The sequence below is a fragment of the Tympanuchus pallidicinctus genome, unplaced genomic scaffold (assembly GCF_026119805.1).
Source record: "Tympanuchus pallidicinctus isolate F22 unplaced genomic scaffold, pur_lepc_1.0 scaffold8, whole genome shotgun sequence".
NCBI lineage: Eukaryota > Metazoa > Chordata > Aves > Galliformes > Phasianidae > Tympanuchus > Tympanuchus pallidicinctus.
Window position 1 is genome coordinate 1,675,372 of NW_026294802.1, and position 17,056 is coordinate 1,692,427.

General features: G+C 37.8%; 1 protein-coding gene across 7 annotated transcripts in view; it reads left to right on the top strand.

Annotated features, from left to right (window-relative positions):
- The window catches only part of EPS8 (epidermal growth factor receptor pathway substrate 8), a 131,971-nt gene that overhangs the window by 102,448 nt on the left and 12,467 nt on the right, over positions 1–17,056 (top strand). For 6 of the 7 annotated variants that reach the window (XM_052667317.1, XM_052667312.1, XM_052667316.1 and 3 more), the window contains exons 14-17: positions 2,452–2,635; positions 6,638–6,771; positions 10,384–10,495; positions 11,192–11,335. In XM_052667317.1, coding sequence (XP_052523277.1) covers positions 2,452–2,635; positions 6,638–6,771; positions 10,384–10,495; positions 11,192–11,335 — 574 coding nt within the window. The remainder of the gene's footprint in view (positions 1–2,451; positions 2,636–6,637; positions 6,772–10,383; positions 10,496–11,191; positions 11,336–17,056) is intronic. The other variant, XM_052667319.1, reaches the window with a different exon arrangement.

Here is a 17,056-nt window from a genome sequence, read left to right on the forward strand (position 1 = left end):
ATTTCAATGCTTCTTTAAAATTATCATAATGCTATAAGGAAAGTGCTTAAACTTTTAAAGAATGTTTATGGGCTGATTTGTGTTACATCTGCATACCCATAAAAGTCCCATTTAATTGATTTGCTATTGCAGTTAGGTTTCACTACAATTTACTTTGTTTATGTATTTGTTAATTTGTGAGGTATTTATATGGTTTGAAATTACCTAGCTAAGTAAAATATGCAAAAAAAAAAGATTAACAAAATGTGTTTTAATTCTAATCTGTGGTAGAAGAGCACACGTGACAGTGATTAAGTATGCAAGCCCTTGGACTGGAAAGGTGCCATGTATTTTAAGTTTACTCATCTTTCTTTTGGATTCCAAATTCAGGAATGAATATCTACCATGTGGCTTTCTGACTTTATAAGTTAATTAACCAATTAAGATGTTTGTTGGTTTTTTTAAGTGATTATGAAGTAATAACAATAAATTGAGCATTAGGAATCTACGTTAAAAGCTGTAGAACACGAAGTGACAAGCATCTTCATAACAGGAAGTGTGATATACATGTGTTTGCCTTTCTTGATCTCTTTCTGCTGCTGGACCAGGACATTCAAATTCATCCTTTGTGCCTGCTGTTCAGACTACTACTACAAAATGGGCTAGAAACAGCAATTAGAGATCCTTGTGATTGCCAGAGTTTTGATCTCAGCAAAGCTTGCCTTTACCTACTCACAGCTTGCTGGCTTCATAGCAGCTTGTGATGGGCTCACTGTGGAAATCTACATAGCACTGGAGCCTATTGCAAGGAAAATGGATTATTGTTTAAAATACTGGGCTTCTCATCTTAGGAAATACCTTAATAATTCATTTATTCCATCCTGAAAAAAGCGTAATTGAAAGAGAAGTAGCTCATGCTTCACAAAGAATGCAGCACTTAGAATACAACTGGTTGACCTGTGAAGATTAGAAATTATAGTTTGTCTGATCTCAGTATGCTGAGGTACATTATGAAGCAGTTAAGTAAGATGTATGATTGTTGAAACATGAGGGTTGCTGACCTAGCTAAAGCCTGCCAATGGGCTAATAATTGCTGAGTGGTCCTGCAACTTGTGTGACTGGCAGCATGTGCCCCCTAATTTTGAACAGCGTCAACAGTGAGACTAAGACAATGTAATGTATGTTCTCATTTCTTGTTCTGCTGTGAAGATACAGTAATTTATTTTGCAGGAGAGTATGTCATGCATGGTGCAAAGGCAAAGTATGAAAGCATTAATTTAGGTACTGTGAATTACATTAAAAAATGGGACTGAAGTGCTAAAAAATAATAGACTATTCTAAGATTAAGCTTAACTATTAAACAGTAAATGTGAAGATAATTATTGTGCCCTGAAGAATGTAGAGTTCTTTGTATTACACTATAAGCTATCTATTGCCTAACTCCTTCCTTAAGGTGTAGCTCAGCCCTTTAAACTTCCTTGCTACATGCAAAGGCTGCCCCAAAAGTAATGCCTCCTATTTTACTATATTGGCCCATGACATCAGAGGTGATATTGCTGGTATGGCAGTAGAGGTTGAACCTTCCCACCAATATTCAGTTACATTTTGTTGCTGTGTGACAGATGGCAGCAGAGGGGCAGTCTGACAAAATGGCATGTGACATGGAAGAGCGTATGAAGCAAAAGTGTCGCTGAATTCCTCCACATGGAAAAGATGTCTCCCATTGGAATTCAGTGACATTACTGAACGTTTCTGAAGACTAAACAGTGGATGTGAGCAGTGATGTGGTGGGTGGTGGATTTCATCAGCACTGACAGCGAGCATGAGTCATCTCCATTGGTGCAGATTTTGTTGAGCACGGCATACAGGCTGTTGCTCATTGCTGGTGAAAATGCATAGGTAATGGTTGTGACTGTGTTGAAAAATACTATTTTGTAGCCGAGCATTTGCACTATCAATCAGTGTTATTGTGCTCTTTGTATCTTCTATAGTTTCCATGGGAATAAATAGGAGGTGTTACTTTCGGAATGACCTACATACCTACTTCCAGTCTTTCATATAAAGTAGGCAGTTTCTTTGAAGTCTTTTGTTTGGTTCTTTAATACAAACAAAACATTGCAGCACAGCAATTCTTTCCTATCTAACAGTTATAACAAATCTTAGATGTGCTTGTGATTGATTCTTCTATTAGTCATCCTTTGCTGCGAGCCAGAAATTTGTTGTTTTAGCACTGACAAGTCATTATGGCAGGAACAGTTTGCTCCTTGCTGTGCCTTGCAGAAAAGTAGTTATGGTCAATAAATATTTTCTGTAAATTTTCTGTGGTCTAACACAATCGACACGATTGATGTGCAGTAATCCCAACCACTGTTCTTTACTATGATATTAAAACATATTTCATTTTTTAGGAAGTCTATGAAAGTAGTATTTTTATGACCCTTGATAAAGATCTCTAATTTACTCTCAATGCAGAGCTGACTGGCCCAAAGACCAGTTCATTCCACCTTATGTTCCCCGTTTCCGAAATGGTTGGGAACCTCCTTTGCTCAACTTCATGGGAGCTCCAAATGAGCAAGAACTCAATAATTTGGCTGAGTCTGTGGCAAACTTTGCGGAGCAACAGCGGAAGCAAGAAATGAAAAGATTATCAAATGAGGTGGGTTAACTGAGAGTGTTTTGTAAATTGCTGAAAAGCAGAATCAACTACTTTCTCACAGAAAAAAATCTGGGATGCTGTCAGAGTGATCACTCTCTGCTACATCAGTGCGGGTTCAGTGTACTTACAGAAAAGCTATATGAAAGCAAATATCTGTTCAGCCGCCAAAATGTGAATAGGAAAAAAAGAAGGATTTTGCCTACTGCCCTCCTTGAACTTGGTGCATTTTCCCACATCAGCTGGGAGGACAATCCAAGCCCTTAAGGTTTGTTTTGATTCTTATCCTGTGCTTTCAGGTTCCATTGATTTTGATTGCATATATTTTAAGAAGAATTCGAATAAGCATGTTGTCAAATATGCATCCATGCACAAGAATGCAAACAACAAAAAAAACCTATTGCCACTTTAAACACATCAAAGATTTTGTTTTTGGAACTTTTTTGTTTTAGGGGGAAATGAACTTAAATTTAAAAATTTAAAATATTGAAGTAGCTTTAGTTTAATCCAAAGATTTGGAAGTCCAAGTTCCCCTGTTAACTATGGTGAATTGAAAGCATAGCTGAGAATTTTCTAAGTTCAGTCCATAGACTTTCATATCTTTCTTGAGCAATTTACAGCAGTATTATATTCAGAGTACATCTCAGTGCTAAGATTATAGATCTGTCAAGAGCATCATGATAAAACTCTACTAGTGACAAAAATTGAATGTAGAAAGGAAGATTCCAGGGAAAGATTTCAGAAGAATCACCTGAATACCGTGCTTTCAAGAAATACTTGCCATAGTTGCCATTTCTGGTTTTGAGCACAGTTCAGCTTTCTAGTGTTGAGTTCCTGCCATGAGCATTTACCCTGTCCTGGGGGAGTAGCTGGCCACTTTGCACTGTGCTGGCTGTCCTGAGCATCTGCACAGCAATGGGGCCTGGAGCTGGCAGAAGCTAAAAAGGAAAAGCATTTTCTATGTCATACAGCTTTCATTATGAAAACAATCAAAATTTAGAATACCTTTATGGTTAGGGTATTTTTCTAAGGCATGGGAGATGTATTCAGTCTTAGCCTGGTACAGTTGAGTTCATCATGTACTGTTTATCAGATTTTGTGGGATGGCTTTCTCTTACAGAGCAACTCTTATAAGTCTTCTAGGAGCCCAAAAAGCTTCCCTAGCAAAAGTATATCAAAACTACTTGTGGAAAAGCTGTAACAAACTTTGTTTTGATGAAAATTTCCACTTAAAAGCATACACTACATAAAAATTTAGTCAAGCAAAGGAGGCTACTGTGATTCATGTTGGATTACTGAAAGCACTGCTTGTCCTTATACCTAATAGGATTCACAAGAATAAATACACCCTAGTTTTTCCCTATATATTTTTTTTAATTGAAAAAAAAAATGTATAGGGTTAATGGCCACAATAACATGAAATGTAGCTGTTGCCCTCATGCAATTCCATACTCACCTCCCCAAAAAGCCTCATCAAACATTGTTTCACTGCTGTTCTTCATTGCCATGTGTGGTTTTTTTTTTTTTTATGTTGTGCTCCCTGTAAATTAAAAACAGCAACAACAACAACAAAACCCACAAACCAAAATAACAAACAATAACAAACAATCACAGTCCTTTCTCCACTTTAATCATGTGAAATGTGCGAAATAATATTGAAAAATAGGGGCAGTTTTTTTATGGTTTGATTTTTAATGAAGATGAATACTACATATATTGAATTAGCATATAAATTGAAATAATTATTTTGAGGGGGCAAATAAACGGAGGTGTTTTCATTGGGTTGGTAGGTGTGCTGACTCTGCCTTTTAGCCTTCAAAAGATTAAATAATGAGAGTAATAATATTAATAATAAAAATAATGATAATAATAATAATCGTAATTCATTGAAGGCATCTATGGGACTGGCAGCTGTGATGTCAAACCTTGGTTTCATGATTCCATTCATGATGAGTAAGTCGTTTAACCTTGGTACCCTGACTTCCTGCACCAGTGCCTCCTTAGCACATCCCTTAGGGGAGAAGTGCTGAGCTGCTCAATGGCTGTGAAATGTGTTAGGTGCTCAGCTGGAAAGGCTGTGCCAGTGCAAAATGTCTGTGGCAAAAGGAGCTCTCTGAATTGGGTGATACCAGAAGAATTACTCCTCTATAAGTCTGTCACAAAAGCTTATTTAACAAAAAAGTGCTGGAAAAATGAAAGCCAACTGCTTTTTCCTGGGCAGCATCAACAGAAGGGTGACCAGCATGGAGTAGGAGGTGATTGCCCACCTTCAATACTGCATCCAGGCCTGGGTCCTCCTTCACCTGAAGGATATGGACCTGCTCCAAGAGCTACATGATGGAGCAGGTCCAGAGGAGGCCATGAAGATGATCAGAGGGCTGGAGAACCTCTCCTGCAAAGTTAGTGTGAGGGAGCTGCGCTTGTTCAGCCTGGAGAAGAGGAGGCTCCAGGGAGACCTCATTGTGGCCTTCTAGTAATTAAAGGGAGCTTGTAAACAAGAGGGAGACCAACTTTTTACATGATTGGATACTGAAAAGACAAGGGGGAATGGTTTTAAACTAAAAGAGGAGAGATTTAGGTTAGATGTTAGGAAGAAATCTGTTACTCACAGGCTGGTGAGGTCCTGGCACGGGCTGCCCAGAGAAGCTGTGTGTGCCCCATCTCTGGAGGCACTCAGACCATGTTGGATGGGGGCTTGGGCAGCCTGAGCTGCTGGGTGACAGCCCTGCCCATGGCAGGGGGTTGGAACTGGGTGGGCTTTGAAGTCCCTTCAATTCAGCCATGTCAGGGAGCTGATGAGGAGCTGGAGAGGAGAGCTCAGTGAGTCTGAGGCAACACAAGTAATTTCTTTGTGAAGTAAAAACAAGTTCCTGCTTCTTGCAGGTCTTTTGATCTGAGATATAAAGTCAGTAACACTTGAGAGATTTTTTTCAAAGAGGTTTTAATAATGTTGCTTTTAAGAACAGTCTGTCCGTAGATTTTGTTTGTTTGTTTGTTGTTGTCATTCCTGTGCATTTTTTTTTATTTTTAATATTTTCAGTTTCACAAACACATAGCCCCATTGGCAAACGTCTCTGGGTGCCAGGTCAGTACTCAGAAGTGAGTGGGCTTTTTTTGTAGCCACACAGCAAGAAAAAAAGCCAAGCTTTAGAGATAAGGTGATTTGTGATGGCTATCAGCTGTTCTATCTCATTGTGCAACTGAGTGGTGTCATAAGATAAAGATCTAAAATGGACATCATCAATTTCATAATCTCTATAAATGAACCACTCACTTTATCTTTTGGGAAATGGGCATTAAAATAATTCTTAATAGAAGCAAACTATCAGTGCTGGATTTAGAGTTGGATTTTTTTGAAGGATTGCTGCTCAAAAGGAATTTTCTAAGGATTTGAATATTCTTATATGTATGCTTGTAATAAATTGTGATTGTTTTCTTTAATTAAAATCCTTAATTACAGAGTATTACCTTTCTTTTTGCATTTCTTCTTTGAATTCATCCACATTTAGTAAGAGGATAACCTACATAAATGAACCAATTGATATTGTGATCCTGCAATGGGATGATAATTTTACTTGGAAGCTTTTATTTCTTATATAGAAGTTTTCTGGCTTAGTGTTCATTTAGAACAGGAGCTCAGAGCAGCTTCTTATGCAGTTTATTTTAAAGTCACTCAGGCATTCCTTATGACCTGTGTTGCTGTAGCAATATGTAAGAGAGGACATGGACCTTGCCCTGGAGAACTGTTTTTTCTAAAGAATATCCACTGCAATATTAATGCAGGGGATGGCAGGGGATGACTTAGGATAGAAATTCTTTTATTCTTGTCTTTTTGATCTCTCTGTGTACGTATTTGAAATGCAGAAGCTATTAACTTTTCATAGCAGAGCTATGAGCACCTGGGAGCAAGGCCATGTGAGTGCTGGCAGCGTGCGCAGTGCTATGGGGCAGAGGAAGCAGCGCGTTGCAGTGTGTGACACTAATCCCCTTCTTTTTGTCTTGCAGCCTCCCAGTGTTCCTGACTACCCTCCGGCCGATGGGTACGCATTCAGTAACACAGTGTACAAAAGAGGGCCTCTGCTGGACCAAGGGGCGGCTGTTGCTGCCTTTAAGCAAACTGTTAGCCGCCATGTAGATAGGTAACACTGAATCAACGGCGTACGTGGTGCTGTGGATAACTGTCCCGACTTACTGACTTGTAGCTTTTGGGGTGGTGGTGTTTCTGTTGGCCTCAGGTTGTGCCAGGAGCAGACCCATATTTCTGTAAGGCCGCTGCTCTGACTGCAGCAGGTGTCTGCCTGTGCTTCTCCAAGGCACATCCACGTGGCTCTTTCAGTATCATTTCTATGAAACTACTGTGTTTATGTATGCTGTGAAATTCATGCTTTTGTCAAAAATGATATGATGGAATTCTAACTTGATTAAGGACACAAAATCCTCCTGGTGGAGGATTTAAATTTTATTTCTGCTTTTGTTTCACTTTTTTAAAACTATTCTTTGCTTTTTTTTTTTTTTTTTTTTTGAACCTCAAGGAATGACAAGTCCACTCTGAGATTTATCTGTCTGTGTTCTGAGTGATTTTTGATTTGTTGAGCTGCTCACTTGCTGCCTGTTTAGCATCCTGCTTTAGGTGTTCTGGGCCAGTGCATAAGTGCCCATGTCTACTGACTAATTTTTTCTTTCATTGCTACGATCAAAGCTCTGAAATGTTTGCATAGCAACCAGGATCTTTCTGCACACACGCTTTCATCCCCTTCATTTTAGCCTAAGTCTGATTACCTTAATGGTGAAACTCACTGATCCTTGGAGTCTCAGCCCTGTCTGTGTGGAAAATTTCTGCCAGTACAATTTGTGAAAGTAAAGTTGTGTTGGGATTTATCCCTTATGCCAAATTATGTTTGTTATATATCCTTACATGAACAGTAGTTTAACTTATTTCCCACAGAAGGTGCTTAAGCTATGTTTTGGGTGTCATGTTGCTGGTAAAAACAGCATCAGTGTGACTGTTGACACAAACCTTTGCATAACCTCTAATTTTGAGCTGCTGGCTAGAAGATCCTGTTGTTAATCTGCATGCAAACAAATTCTCACATGGTGTGCAGGGTGAAGACTCCATTGTTTTCCTGAACATTGTTTTCCTGAACATCCTGAACTCTGAACAACAGCCAAGTAGTCATCTCTAATCATTTTCTCAAACTTGGTTACTTCTGGAGTTCTTGTCTGAGGACCTCTCAGCTTGAAATCTAAATGATCTGCTCTCAAAATTCCTTTCTCTTTTATCTGTAATGTAATAAGATCTGTTTTGTCTTTTCAGAGTAAAATTATTCTTTGCAAAGGCTGCTACCTCTTTTTCAGGTTTAGAGAATGGGACTATTGCATTACCCTACTGATGGTATCAGTGTATGTGGCCACAGCTGAATGAGTCATCCAGGCTTCCTTAGTAGCAAGTAAAGAGAAAAGAGCATTTCGTGTCAGGTGAAGCAATTCATGTCAGGTGAAGTCAGTCTTTTGAAAGATGTGAAATGAGACATGCTGTGGAGGTACCTGTTTCTCACAACTGACAGTAGAAGGGAGTCTAGATGGCTGACATTGATGCAGACATGTACAGTGAGCCACTACGTCCCTGTCCAGCCCAACGTGAACTTCCTTTTATTAATTGGCTCTCGAGACACATAACATGTGCCCAGTAGGAATTTGTTACTGAATGAAAGCTATTCATATGCGTTACCCTAGGTAAATTCCATTTGAAGATAAATTTTAAAACACCTGTGAATAAGCAGGTGCAGAAGTGGGTTTTGGGGAAGGAGTGAGAAATAGAAGCTGAGTATTTCAGCCATCATTTTCTGGTGCTTGTTGAAAGCTGGCTTTCCTTATGAGCAGTCTGAAGACAGTGACTGAGCCACCCAATGTCTGCAGAGGGACAGGTAGGTTATGCATTGTCTAAGGAACTTGTAACCACAGGGACCTTCATTGAGTCTTATTCCAAGGTGCCAGGACCTCCAGTAAGGCATGCTTTTTTTGGATGACTTAGACTGTGTCAGTATCTTAAACTTCAAGCATGTTACCAGCAATAGCAGGGGCTCTGTTCGATGCTAGAAGAGTACTAAACTTTTTTCAGTAAGTTATATCATGTTTCAAATTTGTATGCCATGTTGTTTGTTTTTGTGCTGTTGTTTGGGGACTAACACGCGGGGACCCCATGCAATCCATCAACCTGTCATGCAGACTTGATGGGGATATCTGTGCCCAAGTAAACTGCTTGGCTTATTAAGTTAGGTTTGAAAAGTTGTGGTCTCTTCATAAGTGTACAACCATTGTCCAGCCAGTGTGCTGGGGATGCTGTTCTTGATTCTTTTGTTTTTAATTCTTCTGAGTTATGTTGTATGGAGGGATCAGGTTAGATAGCTGTGGACAAGTTAGGAAGACAGAGTTAGTAAACTGAGTTTGGAAAGGCAGTCTAAAAGTAAAACTACTCTCAGAGGTGTGTTAGTCACAGCACTTCAAAATTGTATAAATTTTGAGTGGGTGGCTGAAAAAATTGGGATTACTCACGTCTCTAAACCTTGTAGCAGGTATTCTGCAGGCTGTGGTTCATCCCATGTTTTTCATTCTCTTCTTTAAGTGCTCAAAGTCTTTAAGTGTTTTATCTTTCTTTCCAAATAATACGTTTTCAATCTAAATATGACTGTTCCTTTGTTCTGTTCTTCAAGTCAAGTGAGACAGTTCTCCACAGCCATGCAGTAGCTAGGTAACTACTGGATTGCTGAGATACACACCTGGGATCCGTGGTTACACAGCACAAACATCAGCAACCATCAGCATTTGCATCCCTATGCTGTGATGTTGTATGGCAAGCCCTTGTTTGTGCAACATTTTAAGTGTTGTGTTGTTGCTTTTTTAATTTTATTTTTATTTATTTAACTTTACTGCTTGATATAGATTTGGGTTGTTGGGTTGTCATTTGCAACAGGTGAATAATGTTACTGTTTCTTTTGGAAGAAAAGGTTTGAGGGGGTTTGAGGGGCTTGGGGAATTTCTCAATTTGAAGAGGTGGTGCATTAAAGAAACTAGTAACTTGTTACCCAAATGCTATCTGAACAGACCTTTCCTCAGAGAAAACAGAGCTGCGGAGGTATCCTGTGGTATGCTTAATTCTACAATGAACTCTGTTCTTACCTGCCCAGAAGTAATTCTACGTTTATAATTGATGCAATAATTTGAGGTTCTTAGTTGTAATGATATCTTATGGACAATTAAGAGAAATGGCCAACAGAGGAAAGCGTTTTTTAAGTAGGATTTAGTTCCATTGGTGTCAATGTCCATTGTGACTTGAAGCTTTATTTGTAATAAATGCTAGCAATACAATTTTGTGCAAAGCACGAGATACCAAGTATATCCATTCATTAGTATGACAAATGATCATTTAATCTTCTGTTGTTCTGTATAGGAAAACAGACTAAATGTAGCGTGCATATTTATCTTAATGTCAGTTGCAAATCTGATTCGGCATCATACATATTGCAAGAAGTGGGCCAAAAATGTTATTGATTCTAGAGGTTCATGCAACTCAAACACTTTTTTTTCTCTCTTTATTTTTTTGTTTTATGAATATTTAGTCAATATAATTTGAAGAGAGAGTTCTGTAACAGCAACAGGCCATCTCCTTTTCTTTGTTTAAATGTTTTGCAGCTGGTTGTCTGTGGTTTTACTTGCTTGAATATCTCTCTGAATGTCTGATCTTTGCATTGCAGAAACTATGAAGCACACAATAAAACACAGTCCAAGAAATATGCCAAATGCAAGTATGAATTTATGGCAAGAAACAACAGTGAGCTTTCTGTCCTGAAAGAAGAGATTGTAGAGGTAACATTTTTGCAAAAAGAAAACAGGAATTTATGATAGTTATGACTCATTTCTCTAGAGACCAGTGCTGTAAATATAATTGTGTGTTTCTTCTGTCTTCTCTAGTGTAGCTTTTGAAGCATAATTCAGTTCTATGTAAATAATTGGCTCTGGCAAACACTACATGCCAATGCGTGGGGCAGAGTGAAGTACAATCCTGGAAAGCATTGGTACCCTGAAAGGTAGATAAATGTAGAAGGGAAGAAGAAACAGAAAAAAAGTGTTTAGTGAGACTACGCTCAAGTAGCCAGAACCCAGATTTCTGCTATCTGTCCTGCCCCAGTTTTCTCCTTACTCATAAGTGCACTCTCTTCACATTTGTATCATCTTTTTCTTGGTCTTTTAGTAGTTTCTCCTTTTGTCAGCAGCATGTAGGCTGTAGAGATACAGGCCTCTCTGTGCAAGTACTTCACTTTAATTCTGCTGTGTTGTCCTGCATGTGTCTGAGTTTATACAGGTTTATTTTACTTCCATATCCTTTCTACCGTGTAGAATTAGTTACAGTGATAATCAAGGAAGCCTACAGAGGTTTCCTGGTGACATCAGCACAAGGCCTGTTCATCAGTCACAGAACCTGGCTATGATTTTGTTTGGAAATGGTGCACTGTGTAAGTATCATCAGAAAATATATGTAATTATTTTAACAAATTATTTCAGATTCTGGATGATAGGAAGCAGTGGTGGAAGGTCCGAAATAAAAGCGGCAACACAGGCTTTGTGCCAAACAACATTCTGGACCCTCTGAGGAATTATGAAGGTGGTCTGGGATTGCCAGAACCTGTGTACACCCGCACCATCCAGGTATGGTCTGCTGATTAGCAGAGAAGCTTTTTATTTATGTATGTAAAGAGAAAGAGATTCACAGCAAAGCTAAAATGTCTGCACAGGCTACCAGTAAGTCAGAAGGTTTATATTTCTTTTACAGGCTGAAGTTCATTTCTTTATTGCATAAAGTATAACAAGAAAATAGAGAGATAAAGCGAAATAGAGAAGTGGCAAAATAGAAATATAGCAAAGTAGAGATATAGAAAAATCTTCTCCTGTAAGTTGTTTCCCTGCTTATGTACTAAGAGGTAGTAATTTCCATCCTAATGGATGCTTGTGCATTTATTTTAATTGCAAATATCCTTTGTGCATTGATAGCTGTTGATGCCAAAGAAGGAGTTTGAATTATTTAAGGTAGGGTCATCTTTGTGCCTCCTAAGCCAGTGTTCACTCTCTTTTCTTTTTTATTTTCTCTCTTTGCTTGTGTTTCTGTCTTTGTCCTAAATGTATTAAATTACTGTGATTTCAGAATTATAAAAAGCAGATGTTTTTACTTTCAAATTCACAAAGCAGGTATTTTCAAATATTATCCCTGCGCATCATCAGCACTTTAGTCTTCTGACCTAATTTTGATTTTCTTTCTTTCATGTTATGGTATGGAATTAACATTTTTCTTCTTGTTTCATATTTTCTGAAAATAATTAGAGGATAAAATATTCAAAAACTAAAGCAAAGAAAAGAAACAACACTCCCCTTGCCTACACCTCCACCCTCCAAAAGGTCTTACTTCAGTGCAATTGTCCACCATTTTCAAGTGATTTTAAACTGTGCAAATAGATCTGTATTAAACAGGAATTCCAGACTTGAGTCTGAGCGAGACTTTCAGACCAAGAAGATGCCAAACTTCTGTTAAAACTTGAATTAAATTTTATTTCATGAAATATTCATTCCTTCTGTCTACAAACACCAGCTGGTGACTGAAAAACAAGAAATGCTGTGTAGCAGCCTGTATTGCCTACTCATCTAAAAGCCCCAGCTGAAGGTGCCACTGTGCCAGATGATGTGTGCAGAGCTATCTTGAAAGCTGCAACTTTTGCAGTGTTTCCAGTCTTTCCACAGATACGGAAAGTCTCTTGAGAAACGGGTCCTGTGTTATTTCTGGCACAATCATGGCTGACATATCTTGAGATTGGTGGGCTTTAGTCAGAACACTTCTGAGTTTTTCCTGTCCTTATCTGTTTGCCAGTGATGTGTGAGCTCTTTCAAAACTGATCTGTCTTTTTAGCTCTGTGTGAAGTGAGCATGTATCTGGAGTGCTTTTCAAATCCCAGTTTAAATGGCTGACTTGTTTTCTTTAAGTGCATGTTAATTCTGTGTGTTTGGAATTTGTCAGGAAATATTCAGCAGACTGAATGAGTACAGAACTGAGTAGAGCTTCTCATACTGTATTTTTGTTGAAATGCTCTTCAGATTTTGAAGCTTTCTGTTTGAAATAATTGCATGACATGGGAAGTAGTAAAATAATCACTTTCACAAAGCATTTTCCATGAAGCCATGAAAATTAGGGACAGAGAACAACGCTGAAGATAATTTTGGCTCTTCCCTTCTGGCAGGTTGTTCCCTATGGTCTACTGTTTATTTTGGTTGTAGCTTTAGCATATTCAAATGTGAGCTTGAAGTGCTGTGAAATTATTTAAGAACATAATGAATTACACAGGATAAAGGGAGTTTTTACCACGCTTGTCAGTAATGTTGTTATCAAATTTGCGGTGATTATGATACATTTTTCAGAGTACTGTGTGTGCTCATTCATCTTTTTCTCTGTGATAGATACATGGTTCATTTGGGATCTGTTTGCGTAACCCTATTTGTTTTCATAACAGTACTATGAGACATCACTGCTATTTTAGAGAGAAACGAGGCACTGAAGGGATTAGTGCCTGGCCCAAGGTCAAACAGGAGAGCTTGCGGGCAGAGCAGTGAACAGAAGCTCTTGCTTTCAGTGTCTTCTCAAGACCCTGGACATGAGAAGGCTCTTAGTGCCAGGCTGTGTGCCTTCAGTTTTCAGAAAGCTGCTTTTCAGGTGGTGTGTTAGCTGTGGTGAGCAGCCTGCTCCACTCTGCAGCGGATGAATGACGTGCACAAGGGACACGACCTTCAAACCATTCTGATCAAAATAGATCCCCATATTATTATGAAGGATTAAGGATTCAATTGCAAGAGAACACTTTTTCTTTCTGTTATTCTCCATACTTTATACCTTTTCTCTGAGAGCTGGATGCCTGATTATCATGATTATTCATAGAGCTGCAAAGTTTGTTTTACTCTCACTCAGTTCCCTCTGCTAGGAACTCATGAGTCCTTGTGGCAGATTAGACTCTGATTTTTCTCTCGATCCCTTTCAGGATCTGGATCCCAGAAAGGATAAGTTCAGTGCTTTCATGAAAGTGCAGGTGACACCTGCAAGAACTTTGCAAGCAATATCTCAGTAATTTCATCATCTTTGTGAGGCTATATTAATACATTGTCTTTCTTCTGATTAGAAAAAATATATATATATGTATATTTATCTAGCATTTTATCCCTAGTAAAACTATCTAATTCAGAATTTCTGTACATTTAGTAGATCATTTTGATGTTTTGTTTTTTTTTTAATCTTCCACTCCTGTTAATTATATGCTCTCAGTTTCCTTTAATGTTGGTCATTTAGTCTGCCTCTTTATTTTAATGCAGTGCAGTTTACCATCCTCTACAGATGAACATCAAGTTTTCCAAGCACTCAAACTTCTCGTTATGTACCAGTTTTTCTGGTGAACTTAATAATTAATAATAAATATTTCATTTTTGCTGTGCCTTTTATTTATTTTCAATGCTTTTTAGAAATATGAGAAATGTGATTATGATAGGGATGTGTATCTTGCTGAGTGTGATAATTAATCTCATGACAGCCTTTGTGAGGCGAGGCAGCTATTTTCTCAGTGACGTATATAGAATCCTGAGGAACAGAGAGTAAATGTTAAGCCAAATGCAATCCTATAGTCTTATTTTAATAAACCTTACACTGTCACAGTTCTGTGGGTAGTTATCCAGGAGCCCTAATTCTTGCATGTAAACAGCAAAACTTCTCTACCTCATTTGGGACAAACGACCTCCATGTTTGTTGGCAGTCTCCCCTCAAGTCTCTTTCAAGTCTCTTTGTTTAGCAGCTAACTGAAAATATCTCTCTTGGGGAATTTGTTTTCTCTCAATCACAGTATTTGTGCTCCAAGTTAGTGTCATAGAGTCATACTCATCTTTTGCCAACTGGTATCTTTCCTGCACATCATGTTTGATAATGAAGAGATGCAGTTGCCAGGTGTTCATTTTGCCGTGGCCAAAGAGATGTCCTAATTTTTGATCATGGGCCAGTATCTTTTTTACTTTGTTCATATTAAATGCTCTTTAAAGTTGCCATCAGATCAAGGCTTTTTGATGGCTTTTAAAGGAAGGTAGCTTTCAGTCCAATTTGACGTTGATCCAATCCCAAATTATGGGCTGACACTTATTACATAGAAATGTACTTGAATAATTGTAAAAAGTACGTGATCCATGGTGAGAATTGCAAATCCACAGTGTGCCTCCCCATCACAGATATTTTTGTAAGAAATGGAGGCTAAGCATTGCTAATACTAATCTGATTAAGTAAATTCTGTTCACATTTCTCCTTTTTGTCTTCTAATACACATTTTGGCAGAGAAACATAAATTTCTCATAATGGGATTTCAATAGGCAGATGGTTGACTCTGCGTAATAGCTGAGTCCTCCGAAACACATGACTTCACTTGAAATTTGCTCTCTCAGTCCTAGATACTTCATTGTCCCTTTTGGTGTGGGCAGTTGGTTCTTTTTTGTCTCTTAAAATACAGCCAAAGGAAAGAAGGCACATACCCCAGAATGAGAGGTCCATAGTGTGGGTCTCAAAAAAACATCCAAACTACCACACTAATCTAAAGCTGAGCACTCTGCACCACTCCTGGTGTCCCTGCCAACAGCAATGTGACACTAAAATGTTTATAAAGAGACTAAATAGAAAAAAAGTGCTGTGTTAACGAGAGTGCTTCCCAACAATAACACTGCTTATGGTTGTATCCAGTGACTCTTTCATGCTAAGTATTTGCTGTATCTTGAGCACAGGTTTCCTGTTTTTGATATCAAGATGTGCTTGAAAACACATTGCTCCCTGTTGTTCTATTTTGTTTCGTTGTTTGTTTGTTTATTTTTTTTACCAGTGATTGAAAACTAGGGCTGATACTGGTACATTAAAAAATTATATAAAAAAAATAGATCAAATCATATTGAATCTTGATTTTTTTTACAAGATCCGTTCTGTAGCATGTTGAAAAAGAGCTTTAGAACCTCTTATTTTTTCTCCCATTGAATAAAAACATTTTCTGTCTAATAATAATAATAATAATAATACTCTCGTTCCAGCAAGCTTCTCTGATATATCCAGGTTATTAATAAGTGTGCATCACTGTTGTTCAAAATATTATAGTGGATTTGTTCCAATTTACATGAACTGTATTCCTAAAAGAAAAACAAAATGCAAGGAAGGAAGAAAAAAACACAGGATTTTTCTGATGTCTTTTAGTGAATTAGTGGATACATGTGTGTCAGCAGCAATCTTTAACTTATTTTATAAACTAGTAAATACTTTAAAGCTCAAATACATAAGCTTTTGTTACCATATCCACTCTGATTTAATTCTTAATATTCTGCAGTTCTGTGGATTCTTCTTTTTTTTGTTGTTGTTGTTATTTCAAACATCTATTTCTAATTTTCTGTCTCTTTGGATAAGTGCTTTGAAAAGAGCTCATTGCTTTTATAGTGTCACATACATGTATTGAGGTAACCATTACTCCATTTGTTGTCCAAAAAAACCTAACTCGTTATATGAGTTGTTCAGTAAGAAGAATTGATTATTTGCCTCAATGTACTTTTGCTTTTGAATTGCTAATATGTATGAAATTTCAGGAGCGATGTGTGAGGCAGTTACTTTTTACCTTACTAACAATACTCTTTGATATGATTTATTCATTTTCCTCACAGCAATTGTTGGGAGAGCTTTCAGAGGTAATAGAATTACTGTTCTGATATTGAACATCAAAAAATTATTCTTTTGGAGTGTGTAGTTACCAAATTCTGTAGAGCATGCTTGTTTTGTTTGTAGTAGTGAATAGAAATGATGGGATGCATGTGTGGATGTTCTCAGAATATCCAGAATTTCATTAAAAAATGAAAAAATAGCAATGTTAAATTGATTCAAGTATATAATTATTGTGCAATCTTCAAGAAAATTTGAAGTGTATTTCCCTGTAGTTTCATCTTTAAATTCAGAATTTGAGTGATGCTTCCAGTTTGGTTTCTATTTTCACTCCAGCATGTAGTAAGTCATTTTGATGAGACTTGTGATTGCAATACAATGTTTCAGAAGCTACATTAATAGCATCTGTTGAGGGCTGTGTGTAATGTTTTGCTATTGCTTCTTCTGGATTGAGATTGCAGTGACATGCAGCTGATGCCTTGGCTTGTAATGAATCCTCTCTACCATGACAAGGGTGATGCTTTTTCTTTGCACGTTGTTTAGGAAGGTCAAGGACACACGTGATGGTACACTGTGGGGATAACAATCTAGACATTTGAATTTGTGAACAATCCACAAACTTTTCTATATATTGTATTAATATATTTTATTATCAGTGAAATTCTTAAATTCAT